The 17,467-nt window shown below is 65.1% G+C and overlaps 1 protein-coding gene across 1 annotated transcript; it reads left to right on the forward strand.

The window, feature by feature from the left end:
• The first annotated feature begins 633 nt into the window (after positions 1 to 633).
• Positions 634 to 13,317, forward strand: ZNF316 (zinc finger protein 316). The gene is made up of 6 exons (XM_028528841.2): positions 634 to 754; positions 3,896 to 4,308; positions 4,549 to 4,670; positions 5,459 to 5,585; positions 6,054 to 6,167; positions 8,583 to 13,317. Exons 2-6 carry the CDS (start codon positions 3,924 to 3,926, stop codon positions 10,904 to 10,906), a joined length of 3,072 nt encoding a protein of 1,023 aa, XP_028384642.1. The 5' UTR covers positions 634 to 754; positions 3,896 to 3,923; the 3' UTR covers positions 10,907 to 13,317.
• The last annotated feature ends 4,150 nt before the right edge of the window (positions 13,318 to 17,467 follow it).

Below are 17,467 nucleotides of genomic sequence, written 5' to 3' on the forward strand. Positions count from 1 at the left end.
CCCTACACGCCCTGGTGTCCCAGGAGCCAGCCGGTGAGCTGTGGGTCCCGACGCACCCTCCTCAGTCCCGATTGTCCGGCATCAGCAAGGGATCGACCCCGCCCACGACCAGGTCTAGGCCTGACAGCACGCGGCGGGGAGAGACGCCTCCACTAGACCCCCGTCGGGGTCACCACCTCCCACCCCTGTCGTGGGTCCTTGGGAGGGTCCCGAGGCCAGGGCGGGCCTAGCGCGGGTCTGGCATTCAGGAGGGCTCCCGAGTCATGGCTGAGTGAGTTTGGGGAGGGGGGACGCTCCAAGTCGCGGAACCTCTCGTGGGGGCTCCAGGGTTAGGGCGAAGTCCCCGCAGTGGGGTCGGGGTCTCGGGTCCGGGCCGGGGTCTCAGGAGGGGGCAGGGGTCTCGAGATGGGGGTCTGGAGCCTTCAGGGGTACGATCGCGGGGCGGGGGGCTGGCACCGAGGTCCCCAGGGGTGGGGGCGCGGGTGCACGTGAGCGCCGGCTCCAGGCCTGAGCGCGCCGTCGCACGCGGGGAGATTCCTCTCGCTCCCGAACGCCCCCTCCAGGAGCCGCGCTGGACCCCGCGTGACCGGAAGTGCCCCCCCATGGGCACGGGCGGGGCGGGGCCCGCGGCGGTACTTCCGGTGCCCACGCGCCGCCGCCGCGCAGCTCCGGGGCCGTCACTTTGTGTAGCGCGGGGCGCAGGCCCTGCCCGGCCCCGGCGTCCGGCGGCGGCTCGGCCGGCCCGCAGCGCGCGGTGAGTGTGTGGCGGGGCCGGCGGGCGGCGGCGCGCGCGGCAGGTGCGGCGGGGGCGCGGGCGTGGGGTCGGGGCCGGGCCGCTCCTCGACGCCGGCCCGGGAGGAGGCGGGGAGGCCTCGGCGCGCGGCGGAGCCCTGGGCCCGGGCCTGCGCCTGGCCGGGCCGGAGCGGCGCACTGGCCAGGCCTCCGGCGGCCGCGCCCATGCCCGCCGCGGCCTGCGACCCTCGCCCGGGCCTGCGCGGTGGGGCGGGCTCCGCCCCCAGGGCCTGTCCGGGAAGGCAGCGGGAGCAGGTGGGATGGGGCGGGGGACAGCCTCGACTCCTCGGGAGGTGCTCGCCGCCGGCTGGGGCGGGGGTCGGTCGGTGGCCGGCCCCAGGGACACACCTATCCAGGAGGGGCTGACACCGCCAGGGCCTCTGTGGGAGGCGAGCCCCTTGGAAGGATGCAGGGGCTTGGCCGGACCCTGGTGAGCTTGCTTAGTGCCGTTGGGAGCCTTGCTGGGGCCTCCCTCCCTCGTCTGCAAATGGACGCCCGAGCGGGCCGCTGTGCTGTCTGCCACTGCCGGCACTGGAGTCGGAAGGGGTCTGGGCTGCCCCATGTGGCCGCAGAGGTGGGAGAGCGGCTGGCCTTCCGCGCAGGAACCGGTGCGGGCGGGGAAGGGGAAGTGTGCACGCTGCAGGACCAACCCCCTAGCTGCGCCTGTGTCGGGAGACCTTGGTACTTGGTTGAGTCAACAAGTGTTGGCTGGTCTGGGGAGCGGCCCAGGAGGTGCGAGGGCTGGCACCGTCCGTAGATGCGCTTGCACCAGGAGAGCCGGGGGACCCAGGTGGGTGGTCAGACGGTGAGGACCCTGGAGGTCAGAGGAGGAAGGCTTCCCGGAGGAGCTGGAAACCTGGAAGGCCTTGAATCACAGGGTTGCGGTGAGCGAGGCCACGCAGAGGGAAGGAATCCATCCGCACCGACCGGCTCCCCCCCACCCCGAGAGTTCTCTTCTCCCGGATCGGTGTCTCCCCATCCACTTTTCTGGAACATCTCCAGCCGTTTTTCAGCTCTGCCCCTTCCTTCCATCCTCGGGGTCCTCGCTTCTTCCCGTGGAAGGTGTCTTGCCGGCAGCGCTGCAGCCTCGGGTGTGGGGCTCCAGCAGAGATAAGGGCCTGGGGTGACCCGGCGTGCCTGCTGGCGACGCTGTGCCCCTGCCCCGCTGTGGCTGCCAGCCTGGGACTGGACGCCCGGGAGGTCGCAGAGTGAGTTTCTGGTGGGCCGAGGAGAGGAAAGGAAAGGAAAGAAGGGCGTGCAGGCCTGGGGAGCACGCCCCGTGTGCACCCCGGGAGGCAAAGCGAACACAGTGCTGGAGTGACCGAGGCCTGCTTTTAGAAGTGCTCTGCTCTGCGTTCCGGGTCGTCTGGGGTGTCTGGCTGTGCTGGACCCTCGTCCCACGCAGGGCAAGCTGCTGGGTCCTTCCTTTCTCGGGGCACCAGCGGGGGCACTCGCTGGGAGAAGGGACTTCGGGCCAGACCTCTCTGGAGGCAGAGTAGCTCAGTGGCCCCCTGCGTGGGACCCCCAACAGCGGCCAGTGGGGCTTGGAGTTTGTCAGCGGGGCCAGGAGGCTGCGTGTTTAAATGCCACGCTCACCGCACTGACTTCGGGATCTGGGGTCATTTCTTCACCGAGGAGCTGAGCACGCCTTCTGGTCTGGCCTGAGGGGATCCAGAGATGGGCAGGGGGAAACTCCTGCCTTCTTAGGTACCTGGGAGCCTGGCGGGGAGCAGGCGGCTGCTAACGTATGAACAGCACAGGTGCCTTGAGGGCCGCGGCCCACGCACTGGGTGCGCCTGGGCCTCTAGGGGGGCGGGGGCTGCCTCTGGAGGGTGGGCGGAAGAGGAAAGGGGAGTCCCGGCAGGGGGAGGTGCCACGCGTCCAGGCCCTGAGCACGGGGTCGGTGGATTCCAAAGCGGTGGCTTTTGCTGCCGAGGTGGGTCCCTGGGCCCGGCAGGAGGCGTCTCTGCCGTGCTGGGCGTGGCTGCTGTGCTGGGCCTGAATTTGCCGCCTGAGGTCAGGGTGAGCGGAGCCCTCTGAGCCGGAGGTAGGTGGCAGCTGGGAAACCTCTGCCCGCATTCTCCTCGCCCCGAGGGCTGGGCAGGGCTGCGTGCTCCCGGAGGTGGCTGGGGTGGCGCCTTCACCCGCCAGAGAGCTGTGGAGACCGAAGAGGCGGCTCTGGGAGAGGCTGGGGCTGGGGGGCGCCCTCTGAGGCCTAGGCCTTCACCTGGGACCTCGGGCTGGGGCTGGAGCCGGCAGGGGGGCCCCGGGGTCAGGGCAGAGGAGGCTTCCGGGTGCTAGTGAGCCCCAGCCCCTGGGCCTGGGCCTTGGACTCCGGAGGAGCTCCCTGGCCATTTCAGTGTGGGTTCGGAGCAGCAGCCCGGAGCCGTCAGGGAAGCGCGCGCCCACGGCCTTGTCCGTGCCGAGGCGAGCGGTTGTGCAGCCCGAGCTGGCCCCTGAGCAGCTCTGCGGGGCGCCCCGTGACGGGAGCTGTCCTCAGGACCCTGGGCATCTTCACTGGTGCCCCCGTCCTGTGTTGGGGGTCGGCGGCAGGTGCTGCCCACTGGCAGAGCCGGGTCAGTGGTGCCCGGCCTGCTGCCCTGTGCGGCCTGCAGTCTCAGGGTCCTTCCTGTGTCTGCACCCTCACCCTTCACCCCAGGACTCCGGGCGGCCGTGTTTGTAGTGGGTGTGGCTCACGTCAGGGAGGAACCCACTGAGATCGGAAATGCTGATGGAGCAGGTGCTGGGTGATGGGCGTGTTTGCAGGTCCACTCCCAAGAAGCAGCCTTGCACACTGACTCTCTCCTGCCCTCGGGGCTTTACTGGGGCCGAGGGAGGGTTCACAGCTGAGGGAGAGGTGGCCCTGGGGCCGAAGGCCTCCCTCCCCCCCCACACCCACAGCCCCGGGCTGTGCCGCCACCTGGCTGTGTCTCCCGAGTGCTCGGGCTGAACTGGCTGTGGCGCTGGTGTGGCAGCGGGACCCTGTGAGCCACTGGGCTTTGACAGTTCAGCGCTCAGGGCTGCTGGCCTCCCGGCTGGAAGAGACGTCCCCCGGCCTGTGAGTGCGCCAGGGCGGCTCATCCCGGGGCCGTCTGTGTTTCAGGCCGGGCTGAGGCTGACTTCCTGCTGAGATGGCGGCCCTCCACACGGCTCCGGACTCCCCGGCCGCCCACCTGGAGAGGGCGGAGGACGGGTCAGAATGTGATCCTGAGGAGGAGGAGGAGGAGGAGGAAGAGGAGGAGAAGGGGGAAGAGGTGGAGATGCCGGAGGACGAGGAGGAGCTGGTGGTGGAAGAAGAGGAAGAGGAGGAGGTGGCGGAGGCGCAGGAGGCCGACGGGCGGCGGGCCGGGCAGTGGGAGCAGGTGGACCAGGTGGACCAGGTGGACCAGGTGGAGGTGGAGTTGCAGGAGGACGAGGACGTGGAGGAGGTGGCGGAGGAGCTGAGTCCGGCGTCGGGGACCCAGGAACGCTTTAGCCGTGGTGGTGATGCCAAGGCCCCAGCTCTTCAGGCAAAAGGTAAGGAGGAGCCGGCCGCTGGGGAAGGAGGGCAGGTGGGGGCTCAGGTGGGCAGGCTGGGGGGTAGTCTTTGGCCTGATGGGCTGGGGCTGGAGCTGGGGCTGGGACGCCAGGGCCCCCAGGCTTTGAAGTGGGGACTCGCCGGGAGCTCCTGAGCCTGCTTGCTGGGTGGGCGGAGGTGGCCGGGGCGGCCAGGCCCAGCACCCAGGGCGGCTGGCCCCTAAGAGACTTTCCTCCCAGCCCTGCAGGCCTCCCGGCCTCCAGCCATGCCTGGGGAGGAAGACCTGGAGGATGAGGAGGAGGAGGAGGAGGAGGAAGAGGACGAGGAGGAGGAGGATGGTTTCCTCACAGCTGGGTCTCAGGTGAGCCGCCTTCTCCTTTGGAGCGCAGTTAGCCGGGCGGGGGTGCCCGGGGGCTTGCCCGCTGCTGCCCTGGAGACCGCTGTGGGCCGCACTGTGGGCCTCGGGCCCAGCCCCCCGGGCTGTGAGCTGGGATGTGGCTGCGGCAAGTGCCAGGCGTCTGCAGCCCCAAGGCCATGGGCTGTGGTTCCGCTCTCCTGGGGCCCAGTCTTCCCAGGTCATCAGAATGTCCCACTCCTGTCCGCCGCCACCCACTCACCGGCGCAGTGCGGCTCCTTCAGGGGCCTGGCTCTTCCCCGGGGCCAGGCCGTGCCCCCTCCCTGGGGTGCTGTCCCCTGTCCAGGCTCTCTCCGTGTGCCTGCGGAGCCTGCCAGGTTGGACACCAGTGCCCATACTCTGCTCAGCGGGCGCCGCTTGTCCCCTCCCCCACCCCCCGGGCGTGGGCCCTTAGACATGACTGCTGGCCTAGCCAGCCGGTGACGTGGGCGGGACGAGGCGGCCGTGTGGATCCTGGCTCTGCCCCGAGTGAGCCTGGTGCCCCCCCCCCCCAGCCTGGGTTCCTCCTGCTCTCCGGACGGGCACGGACCCTGCCCCGGAGGGCCGTGGCCAGGCCTGGAAGCCCCCAGTGCTGGTGGGCGGTAGTGGGCTGTGGCCCCGTGGGCACCGAGTCTTGGGGCCTCGGTCTGGTCTGGCCTGTCCGGGTCACTCCCCGTCGCTGCCTTTGTGGGCCCTGCCCCCGCCCCCTCGCCTGGGGCCATTCAGAGCCGCGACCCGGGCGCTCTACTTCCCAGGGGCTGGTGACCTTCGAGGACGTGGCGGTGTACTTCTCCCTGGAGGAGTGGGGGCGGCTGGATGCAGGCCAGCGGGACCTCTACGAAGAAGTCATGCGGGAGAACTACGGGATCCTGGTGTCCTTGGGTGAGCAGGGCCCTCGGGTCCCCGTGCCCGGCTGCCTGAGAGGGCCGCGTCTGCAGCCACGGGGTCTTGGGGGCAGGGGCCCGCCTCCCAGGGAGCCCCGGACCACCCCGCTGCCCGGCGCCGGGCGGGAGCTGCCCCGGGGGCCCCGGTGTGGGCCGGCTGTGCCTCGAGCCAGGTGGACACGCTCTGCAGAGCTGCCGACCCAGCCCTGGCCTCTCGGACACCCCCAGAGGCCTCGAGGGGCGAAGGAGAGAGGAGGGGGTGCCCTGCAGAAGGTGTGGGGGTGGGGGGCTTGGCAGGAGAGCCGGGGCTCTCAAGGCAGGGCTCTGGAGAAGGGGATGTGGGATTCTCCCGAGTGAGCAGGGAGGTGGGAGGGCCGGTCCGGGAAGGGGCGGAGGAGAGAGGGGAGAGGGGCTGGTGGGGGCCTGTGGGCGCGGCTGCACTGCCCTCTGGCTTTCTCCGCGGCAGGGTACCCCATCCCCAAGCCAGACCTGATCTCCCGGCTGGAACACGGGCAGGAGCCTTGGGTGCCAGACAGCCCCCGGCCTGAGGAGGGCGACATTGTCACCGGTGTCTACACAGGTGAGCGCGAGGCAGCCTCCCCCCGGCTCCTGCCCACACAGCTCCCGCCAGCCCCGCCCGACTCCGGCCCGGCACTGCTGGTCGGGGCCGTGGGGCAGGCTTCGTGGGGACAGGGTGGCTGCCGTGGGCTGGCTCCTCCTGTCCCCGCCTGCAGAGAGCCGCAGGCGGGGAGGTCGTTTGAGCACCTAGGGGTTCCTTTCAGGACTTTAGAAGTGAGTCCTTGTCCTTGCCTTGGAGCCTCTGAGTGTTTTTGGGAGTGGGGCCCGCTGTGGGGTTGCCAGCCCCGAGGGGCGAGCCCCAGGTGCCGGCCGTGCTGAGGCCACTCCTCTGGGCTCTCCACCCATGCGGCCACAGCGGGTGCCTCTGAGCCTCCCCTCCCGGAAGGCCCGGAGACGGGCCTCTGGCCTGGGCGGGCAGCTCTGGAGCTCCCCGAGAGGGTGTTTTGGAGAGGTTCCTCCAGGCAGTACTCAGGGGGCAGACGTCTCCGGGGCCTGGGGCTGGGCTCCGGCTCTCTCCCTCCGCCTGTCCGAGCCCCACTTCACTCCCCTGGACAATAAAGAGTTTGAACTAAATCTGGAGTTTCCAACCTGAGGACGCCGGACTGGCGACGCTGCGGAGGTGTCCCGTGGGGGGGTCGTGAGGTGCCCTCGGAGTTCCAGCAGGTTCAGCGGAGGCCCGCACGCAGTAGGTGTGCTGGGCTTTGGGCTGCAGCGACACCAGCCTAGGGAGGGTTGCTGAATGTCACGCCAGTCATGTGCCTGGACAGACTCGTCAGCTCCGAGGTGTGTTTAAAGTAAAACAACAACAACAACAACAACAAACAAAACAGGAACACGCAGGTGGCGTTCCGAGTGTGCGTGCTCTGGAGCGTCTCCCCACGTCCCCTCGGAGGCCCTGACGACCCCGGGGAACACCTCGCTCGTGAGGGAGTTGACCTTTCAGGGGGCGATCGCCTGACTGGCCCTCGGTGGGTCGGCCGCAGGCCCCCTTTGCCCTGCGCTGCGGGGTGGACTCTCCGCCCCGGTGCCCGTGGTCTGGGGCCCCCCGGGAACCCTTCCTGAGCTTCAGGGTCACGGGGCTCCGGCCAGCGAGAACCGTCTCGGCCGCCTCCCGGAGGAGACTGGGAGGTCGATGGCCTCTCTCGGAGGATCTGAGAGGGACGTGTGTCCTGTTCATGGGCACGTCTCGGAAAAGCCGCCTGCAGGTGAAGGGGCCACAGGCTGGCACTGGCCAGTCTCTTGTCACGGGGCCTGCATGTGCCGGGTCCTCCGAGGTCCTTGGTGCCTCAGTGTGTCCGTGAACCTGGCTGGGGACCTGGGATGCCCCCCCACCCCTGACCCCGGCCATCTGCAGAGCCTGAGGCGGGTAGGATCAGGGTGTCCGAGACGTCACCTGTCTGCGGGGGTCACTCTGCGGGGGTGGTCCATCTAGGGTCCTCCCTGAGCGAAGCTGCACCCGGTCTGCCCAACAGTCTGCCCCCTCCCCCACCTCCGTGTCTGTGCCGCCGAGCCGGCGAGGGCTGCTGCTGCTGCGGCTGCGCCCGGCAGAGCCGCCGTGTGGCCGGCGTGTAGCCTTGCGGAGCACGAGTGTATTCTCCGCTCGTGCTTCCTGACGAGGTGGCCCCTCTCAGTCTGGGCTCCGGCCAGACTCTCCCCTGCAGGTGGGCCACGGGATGACGCGCATCCACCGTGGGCACACGGCGTGAAGCGCACACGGGGACGCACGCAGGGGCTTTGGAGTCCTCCCCCGGTGCCCACCCCCCCGTGGGCCAGGTGCCGGCCGTCTGTTCCCTGTGGGACTCTGCACCTGCCGCATAAACACCAGTTTCCTCCGGGGGGGGGGTCACAGTGGCAGGCAGACCGGCACCCCCTTGAGGAACCCGGAAGCCCTGCAGACCTGGCCCCGTGTCCACGCTTTGCGCTGAAGGGAGAGGGTGCGGTGCAGCCTGGAGAAGGGGAGAAGGGGGGACGGGGCAGCAGGAACTCGGGGGGGGTCCTTGTGGGGTGGGAAGTGGTGAGCGGCAAGCAGCTCCCCTGCAGCCTGAGCCAACTGGGGGCCACTGTGCACACGCACAGCCGTGCAGACAAGGCTGGGCTGGGGCATGGCCCAGCAGGGGAGCCTGGGCGGCGTCCGGGCAGATGCTGGAGCCTCTTGGGGTGGGTGTGGAGAGCCTCCGGTCCCCTCGGCCCAGGGCAGCCTTTCCCGGCTCTGCTCTGGGCGCAGGAGGGAGACGCCGGTCGCTGGCCAACCTGAGGCCGGTGGAGAAGAGCCCGGAGGGAGGAATGCTGAGTGGAGCCGGCGGCGGCGGCGGCTGCCCCTGAAGAAGCTGAGGTTTCCGGGGACCGGAGCCCGCGGGGGGCTCCCGTGGCAGCCTCCTCTCACCTCTCTCTTCCGGCCTTCCGTTGCCGCCTTCAGGTGCCTGGTTCTGGACCGATGACATGGAGGACCACGAGGAGGAAGACGACGAGGACTTCCTGGCAGAGGTGGCCGAGGACGAGAACGAGCCGCCGGGGCTGTGGTCGGCGGCCTATGGCGTGGGGGACGTGCCCGGGACGTGGGGCCCCGATGACTCGGATTCCGCGCAGACTCCGGAGGGCTGGGGGCTCGACCCAGGCGGCCTGGGGGCGCTGGCCGAGGGTTCGGAGGCGAAGCCCTTCCTGCCGGGCGGTGAGCCGGACGGGGGCCTGCTAGCGCCGTGGGCGTTCCCGGCCGAAGCGGCCGCTCAGGTGGGGCGCCCGGAGACCACCTGCGAGGTGTGCGGCAAGGTGTTCCCGCACCGGTCGCGGCTGGCGAAGCACCAGCGCTACCACGCCGCCGTGAAGCCCTTCGGCTGCGACGAGTGCGGCAAGGGCTTCGTGTACCGCTCGCACCTGGCCATCCACCAGCGCACGCACACCGGCGAGAAGCCCTTCCCGTGCCCGGACTGCGGCAAGCGCTTCGTCTACAAGTCTCACTTGGTGACGCACAGGCGCATCCACACCGGCGAGCGGCCTTACCGCTGCGCCTTCTGCGGCGCGGGCTTCGGGCGCCGCTCCTACCTGGTCACGCACCAGCGCACGCACACGGGCGAGCGGCCCTACCCGTGCCCGCACTGCGGCCGCAGCTTCAGCCAGAGCTCGGCGCTCGCGCGACACCAGGCCGTGCACACTGCCGACCGGCCGCACTGCTGCCCGGACTGTGGCCAGGCCTTCCGCCTCCGCGCTGACTTCCAGCGCCACCGGCGCGGCGGGGGCTGCTCTGAGCCCAGCGGCGACGGCCCTCGGCAGGAGCCCTGCGAGACGGTGCTCGCGGCCCAGCCCGAGGAAGCTGAGGCCGGGCCGGAGCTGCCTGAAGCCAGCGAGGTGGATGGAGAGGCCGAGGCCCAGGCGAGAGAAGAGGAGGTTGCAGCCGCAGCAGAGGTGCCCACCCCTCGGGGCAAGGAGGACCCGGAGCCCGACAGGCGGTTTCTGGAACTCGGCAATGGCCTGGGTGACAGCGAAGGTCCCTCCTCGCACCCGCTCGGCTTCCACTTTTCTGTTCACCCCAAGTCTTGGCTCCACCCAGACGGCTTCCAGATCCTAAGCCTCCCGGGCTTCGGGGAGCAGCTGCCGGCCGATGGGCGGCCTCTGTCCGGACCCCTGGGGGGCCGGCTGTCTCTGGTGCAGGGCGCGGGGCTGGCCTGCGACCCTTTCCGCAGCGGCGGTGGGCCTGGGGGCGGCGGCGGCGGGCTGCGTGCGTTCGGGCCGGCCGTTGGGGAACTGCTGGCCGAGCCGGCGCCCGCCACGCTGGCCGAAGAGGAGAGCCCTTGGATCTGCTCCGACTGCGGCAAGACGTTCGGGCGCCGTGCCGCCTTGGCCAAGCACCAGCGCTACCACGCGGGCGAGCGGCCACACCGCTGCGCAGACTGCGGCAAGAGCTTCGTGTACGGCTCGCACCTGGCGCGCCACCGGCGCACGCACACGGGCGAGCGGCCCTTCCCCTGCCCCGAGTGTGGCGCGCGCTTCGCTCGAGGCTCACACCTGGCGGCGCACGTGCGTGGCCACACCGGTGAGAAGCCCTTTGTGTGCGGCGTGTGCGGCGCGGGTTTCAGCCGGCGTGCGCACCTGACGGCGCACGGGCGCGCGCACACCGGCGAGCGGCCCTATGCGTGTGGCGAGTGTGGCCGCCGCTTCGGGCAGAGCGCGGCGCTGACGCGGCACCAGTGGGCTCACGCCGAGGAGAAGCCGCATCGCTGCCCGGACTGCGGCAAGGGCTTCGGCCACAGCTCGGACTTTAAGCGGCATCGGCGCACTCACACGGGCGAGAAGCCCTTCCGCTGCTCCGACTGTGGCCGCGGCTTTGCGCAGCGTTCCAACCTGGCCAAGCACCGGCGTGGCCACACGGGCGAACGGCCCTTCCCGTGCCCCGAGTGCGGGAAGCGCTTCTCGCAGCGCTCGGTGCTGGTCACGCACCAGCGCACGCACACGGGCGAGCGGCCCTACGCCTGCGCCAACTGCGGCCGCCGCTTCTCGCAGAGCTCGCACTTGCTCACCCACATGAAGACGCACCGCGGCGCGGCCGGCGCGCCCGGCGCCGCAGCCGCGGCCCCGGCGCCTAAGACCGAGGCACCTGCCAAGGGGCCGCCCAGCACCAGCTCGGGCACTGGGCTGGGAGAGCACGGCAGCACCCTGCTGGAGTTCGCGGGCGGAACGAGCTTCGGCTCCGACCCCGCGACCGTGTTCGCGGGGCCCTCGGGCGCCTATGAGGAGAGCGTCCTGTGAGTGCCCCAGGCCAGTGGAACCACAGCCCGCTGGGACACCCGCCCCTCCCCAGGGCTGCTCGGGTGCCAGCCCCTTGCTCCTCTGGCCTCTCGGGGCTGAGGGTCCCAGTCCCGGTGCGGTGCCTTCCCTCAGCCCCTGACCCCGGGCTTCCCTGTGCCCCCGCTGGGATCGGCGCTGCCCAGCTTGTCGGGGGCCGAGAGGAGAGCCGGGTGGAGGCGGTGAGTCAGGGGCCACCCACCCCGACAAAGACTTCCACGTCCCTGGTCGGTGCTGTGAAACCAAGCGGTAGGGGTGTCAGGCCACTTTATTTATTTTATTGGGGTTCTGACTTGGGGGGCCCACGGGACAGTCTACAAACCGGGGGTCTTACAATGAGGGAGGAGGAGCCCTTTCGCCAAGGGGAAGGCAGGGTGGTGGAGGGCCCGGCGTTGGCTTCTCCGTAGGTTTGCTGTGGACTTTCTCCATACCTCAGTGGGACACTTGGGGGTCCTCTGGTCAGCTGAGCACCTCCGGAAAGTTCTACAGACCGTGCCCTTAGGGGAACAGGGGCGGCCCTTGGGACCCCAAAGGACGGTGGTCGTCCCTAACCTGGGGCAGAAATGCCGCTGGGGAAGCTTTGGTTGGGACTGGGGACTGTGAGCGTGTATTTCCATCTTTCGTGTGGCCTGATGAATGGGGTGGAGGGTCAAAAGCCAGAAACCAAGCCTGTGGCCCTGGGGGGCAGGGCGGGCGGGGCACAGGGGTTGCAAGTCCCGAAGGAATCTTATCTTAAGCCTTATTCACCCACTGTCCTCACCCCACTCGGGCACTCAGCCGGGCCAGGTGCCTGCCGCACCGGCCACTGTAGTCTCAGCCTCTCCTTTGAGTCCTTTGGTGCTCACCCTCGCACAGGAGGGGACACACTCAGAGACCCTCGGGGGCCTGGGCCCCAGCCTTCGCCCCCCCGGGGCCGCCATCTCTCCCGGAGCCAGCGGACACGTGCCGACCTGCCCCACCGAGCCCAGCGCTCACTTAGATTTAATAACCACAAGCACGGCGACCGAGTCTGGTGGCGGGACCCTCGCTCCCGTGTCACAATCAGGGCCCTGCGACGTCTGCGGGTCCCTTTAACACTGCCTCTGCCTGCCGTTCTGCCCTGGAGGCCGGCAGCAGGTCTGCCCAGGTGCCCACTTCGAGGAGCGGGCAGCCCGCACAGTGGTGGTCCATCTCCGGGCGCCTGGGCCTGAACCCTGGGCTCAATGACCAACCAACCTCCCAACTATGCAAGGCCCACACCTGGCCCGCACCCCACCTCCTGGGCTGGGCCACTGGAAACCACAGGGCAAGGCACAGCTTGTGTGAGGCGGCACCCCCCCACCCCCATTCTTACTTAACACCTCTGTGGCCGGCGTGCGCGGGGCCAGCAAACAGATTTTGAGCATCTGCATTCCCTTTAGACCTAGTTCCCTCTGTTCTAGTGTAGACGGGGCCTAGGGCCAGCAGCCGGCTGCTGGGGGCTGGGAGTGGGGGGTGCAGGGGGCGGGTGGGAGCAGGGCCAGGACGGTGGTGGTGTGAGTGCGCCTGAGGGCGGGGTGATGGAGAGGGCAGGGGTCCTGGTCCCTGGTCTCCTCTCCCTGTGGGACAGGAGCCTCAGAAAGGGTCGGGACGAGGTGGGCTGGCCCCACATGGCCGGGGGCCTGGCTCCAGACTGGCCCTCCAGCCACGGCCCTCAAACACACCCCTTCGGTGCCCCTGCGGGCCCAGCTGCCTCTGCCCCGCTCTGAGCGGTGGGCAGGAGGACCTGGCTTTAATAAAGACTGGAGAAACCAGCGGTCTGCCTGGGTCGCGTGTTGTCACCGCTCCTCGCTGCCCTCAGGGAGCTCTCCGGGGCGTCCGGCCCCTCTGGGTTCTGCAAACACTGGTTTCTAGGGGGTTCTCTTAGGGGACTAGTACTGGTCCGTGAGGGGTCAGCCCGGGGCGAGCTTTGAGCCTGCCTTCCGGGTCTGTGGGAGGCCCCGAGCACCCCCACACTGCCACAAGCTCCCAACACACCCTCGGCCGTCCGGGGACAGCACTGTGACCAGAGGGCTGTCGGCCAGCCCTCCCGTGGTCCCCCCTTCCTGGTGGCCCAGAACCGTGCCTGAGTCACAGACCCCTCCTGGGAGGAGGCCCCCCTGCCACGGGCTTCCTCCCGGCCCGACTGCTCTGGGCCAGGGCGGGGCGCGCCGCCCCAGGGCCTGCACACCCACCTTTGAATTCCATCACTGACTTCTCAGCACACCATGGGGTCACCCCCCAGCCCCCGACCAGGCCTGACCCTCCCATCTCTCCCCAACAGATTTGAAACCCGTAAACTCTAAACTGCAGAGTAAACTCTATTTCCGAGTGTCATTTGGAGGCGTCAGAACAGAACCCAGTAGTCCAGATTTTTTTTTTTTAAAAGACAGGTTTTGAGTGAAGATGGATGTTAAGACCTAGTGCAAAAGGACAGCCTCGAGGATATTAAAGTCTGCTCAGAAAAACAAAGCGGTTCCTGGCTAGAGTTCGCAGCTGTCCAGCCGGTTTTCCTTTCTTTGATCTCGGCGGGGAAACACCTCAAACCCGATGGTCATAGAGAATGAGGAAGCAGCCTTCCCGGGGGTGGGGATTTCTGGAGTCCCGATTCATTCCTAGCGTCAGTGTAGCGTCTCCCCTCGTTGCCAAGGGGGGGAAGGACGCCTGCGAGATGTGACCAATGATGGGGGCGTGGGGGGGGGCGTGCCGGGGGAGTCATGGGGCCGCCCCCCCGGCACCTGTCTTTGCCTCCGCCTGCGTTTTTATTTTCCTGTTCTCGACTCACATTCCCGACCTCCTCCTGCCTCTGTCCTGACCCTTTCCTTCACTTAATCTCTCCAAACATTTCCTCCTAACTCTTTTTCCTGTCTCGAATTGGCGACATATGGAATAAAGTATTTTGAAATTTTTGGTTATATTTATTAAATAAAAAGCTTTATGATCCTTGTTCATTATTTAGCGCTTTTTTTTCCTGATTACAAAATGCATGCCAGCTGTAAGAACTCCAGACATAGGACAATGTGTTAAGTACACTTGCATCTCCTTACGAGTCCCAACACAGAGCTGTCAGGCACCACGACTTCTGCGGGCCGGGGGGGGGGGCACCCATTTCTTCCATGCATGTGGGAGTGTTTTAAAACCAGGGATATCTCCTTGGAACTCGCTTCTATCATTCAACAGATAATGACATTCGGGGTTTTTTTGTTGTTGTTGTTGTTTTTCTTAAGATTTTATTTATCTTTAGACAGAAGGGAAGGGAGGGAGAGAAACATCAGTGTGTGGTTGCCCCTTGCACACCTCCAACTGGAGACCTGGCCCGCAACCCAGGCATGTGCCCTGACTGGGAATCGAACCAGCAACCCTCTGCTTCACAGTCTGGCGCTCAGTCCACGGAGCCACACCAGCCAGTGCAGACAACAACATTCTTTCCTACCTGCAGAGCCACCTCGCTCATTTTAACTGCCCCACCCCCGCCTTTCATTCTGCGCACGCGCCGTACCCAGCGTCACTGCTGCCCGTGGGGGTGGGGTTGCTCCTGGCCTCTCACGGTTACCAACAGCGCCGCCCTGTGGGTCCTCGTAGGTACGTCTCCGTGCCGCTATGCGGACTTTTAATGTAGCCGTGTCCACTGCTGGGTGAGAGGGCAGGCACATTTAAGTTTAGGGATGTAATTTCACTGCCACCGACAAAGGCTAACTGCGGTCCAACGGCACAGTCTCCGGGATCGTGAGGAAGTACCGCCGGCCCGTGGAAAACGACGCAGGACCGCGGCAAGCTCTCTCTTCTTTGCGCGTTTTCCAGAGAGGCGGATGGCTTGCGTTTCTCCATGCCTTCTTTACGTGTGGACAGGTTACAGTGTTTAAAAAGCTCATGGCCTTTGCTGAGTATTTATGTCCCTGCAGCTATAAAATATCCCCACCCAGTTCAAACTTTCTGGTATGACAAGGTATCTCAGGCTTACCTTGAACATTTCCTACCCCAAACCCTAATCGGTCAGCTCTCCCAGGAGCCCTGATTCTGATAGTGGGAAAGAGTATTTAGAGACCACAGTTTGGGTGTTAGGGTGCTCAGTGCTATTGGGTTGATTTTCTTTTCCCCCTAAGGAAAAAAATAGTTTTCCGTCTAGAATCCTATATCCAGCCAAGCTATTCTTCTAGTTATGAGAACAAAAAATGATATTTTTAGACATGCAAGAACTCAGGAGATTTACCATCCACTAATCAGTTATTAGCAGGCAATCAGAAAGTGCTTGCAGGCATATCGGAAGAGTCAACCAAGAAAGAAGGTTCGGCCCTGCCTGGTGTGGCTTGGCGGACTGAGTGCGGGCCTGCAAACCAAAGGGGTCGCTGGTCTGATTTGATTCCCAGTCAGGGCACACGCCCGGGTTGCAAGGCAGGTCCCCAGTAGGGGGTGCACGAGAGGCAACCACACTTTGATGTTTCTGTCCTCTTTCTCCTTTCCCCCATCTCTAAAAAAAATCAATAAATAAAACCCTAAAGGAGAAGGAGAAGGATCATGAGGAGGAGGGGGAGGTGTGGGATGCAGGAGACAGTGGGGCCAGTCCAGGAGAAGTCTGTCCAGGATGGCAGCCATACATCATTCTGATTTGAGCCAGAGGGTGGGCGGGAAGTAGATCGGTGTGGAGCCATGTGCAGGGCGGTGGGAGGGTGGCTGGGAAGGTGCAAACACGACTGAGGGCTTGGGCACGGCAGAGCAGAGCTGTGGTGAAAGGCAGGTCAGAAGGTAAATACTGACCTCAGCTTGGAACAGCCAAGGTGGGCACCTCCGACCACTGAGCGAAACCTCTTCCGGCACACGTTGGGTCTGGGAGGGAGAACCGGGTCCTGCTCCCTCCGGGAGCTAGGGCGTGAATGTGGATGCCCTCCCCACGTCTGGTGGCCCAAGTGGCCACCCTGAGGCTCTGTGCAGTTTTTGTGCTATAATATTTTAAAAGGTATGTATGTATGTGTGTATTTTTAAGATTTCCATTTGAGATAAGCATGTTCTTTTTTTAAAAGATTTTATTTATTTATTTTTAGAGAGGGAAGGGAAGGGAAGGGGGGAGAGAGAGAGAGAGAGAAACATCAGTGTGTGGTTGCTGGGGGTCATGGCCTGCAACCCAGGCATGTGCCCTGGCTGGGAATCGAACCTGGGACACTTTGTTTCACAGCCCGTGCTCAATCCACTGAGCTACGCCAGCCAGGAAAAGATCTTTATTTTTATCTTGGACCATTTTTAACCTACTTAAGTTTCTGCCATATTGTTCCAAGAACTTAATTTCTTTTCTTAAAAATATTTTATCTATTTATTTTCCAAAAGAGGGGAAGGGCCGAAGAAAGAGAGGGAGGAAAACATCAATGCGTGGTCCTGCCTGGTGGATTGAGTGGCCCTGGCTCAGTGGATTGAGTGCCAGCCTCGGAACTAAAGGGTCGCTGGTTCGATTCCCAGTCAGGACACAGCCCTGGTTTGCGGGCCGGGTCCCTGGGTGGGGGATGAGGGAGAGGCAACCCCTTCACTTCCCAACCTAGAGCCTAGGAGGCCTTGGCTTCTAAGCACTCCCATGATTTCGACATTTAAATTCTCTATTCACACGTGTTCTCTTTCACTGCCTTGTGATAGAATCCACGAGTGTATCGGAGGCAAACTTGCTATTTCACTCCGACTGATGTCATGTGTATGACTACTTTGTCCCCCTTTCCCTCCCGAGTTGTCCTCTCTACTCCCATCCTCCCCCTCTTTGCTGGGTGCCCTGGCAGCGTCCCCCCGCCTCCCCTTGCAGATAGCGGGGGCCACCGACAAGTAAGGGAAGGGTCATTGTGTGAGGCTTCCCGGAAAGCTCTGTACAAGAAGCCCCGACACCTAGACCTTTGCCGTAGAATCGCGTGTGGATTCTTTTTCCTTTTCTTAAAACGGACATGAAACTTACATAACGTGAAAATAACCATTTTGAAGGGCACAGTTGGGTGGCCTTTGGTACATGCACGATACTCTGTGTTAGCCTGGGACCTCTATCTAGTCCAAAATATCGTCATCACCCAGAAAGGAAATCCGAAGGTTCGCTTACGCTTTACGAATCTGCTTTTCAAGTGGAGAATTTTGCATCCGGGGAAAGCTGATCTCCGCTGATGTGTGATCTAGGGATTTAGCCCCAATTGTACTTGACAGTGGCCACGGGTTGAGCGAACATAATACATGAAGTATTTCATTCTCCACGCTGTGCCAGAGGCCCCGCTGTCATCTGGTAAAGCATTGAATACCCTGTGTCCCAGGCCTGTCCCTGGCTCCTCCTCATGCTCCTCTGTTACTTCTTTGTGGGACAAACGTCAGGAAGATGCGCAGTCGTCTCTGGGGGCGTGTGCGAGGCACCCTTTTCACTGTTTTCGTTGGTGCGCGTTTGACCTACTTCCAGTTTCCGTGTATTGCAGCTTCAACGTTGCTTCCCGCCTTTATTTCTTTATCAGTCCTGTTTTTAAACATTGCTCGGCTGTGCTACACTGACTGAACTTTCCATCCGTAATTTCCGAATCT

Source organism: Phyllostomus discolor, chromosome 13 (genome assembly GCF_004126475.2).
Source record: "Phyllostomus discolor isolate MPI-MPIP mPhyDis1 chromosome 13, mPhyDis1.pri.v3, whole genome shotgun sequence".
Taxonomy (NCBI): Eukaryota; Metazoa; Chordata; class Mammalia; order Chiroptera; family Phyllostomidae; genus Phyllostomus; species Phyllostomus discolor.

Coding starts and splice junctions, on each gene's coding strand:
- ZNF316 (XM_028528841.2), top strand. CDS start 3,924: ATGGCGGCCCTCCACACGGCTCCGGACTCCCCGGCCGCCCACCTGGAG. Junction 4,671..5,458: donor TCCTCACAGCTGGGTCTCAG/GTGAGCCGCCTT, acceptor TCTACTTCCCAG/GGGCTGGTGACCTTCGAGGA. Junction 5,586..6,053: donor CGGGATCCTGGTGTCCTTGG/GTGAGCAGGGCC, acceptor TCTCCGCGGCAG/GGTACCCCATCCCCAAGCCA.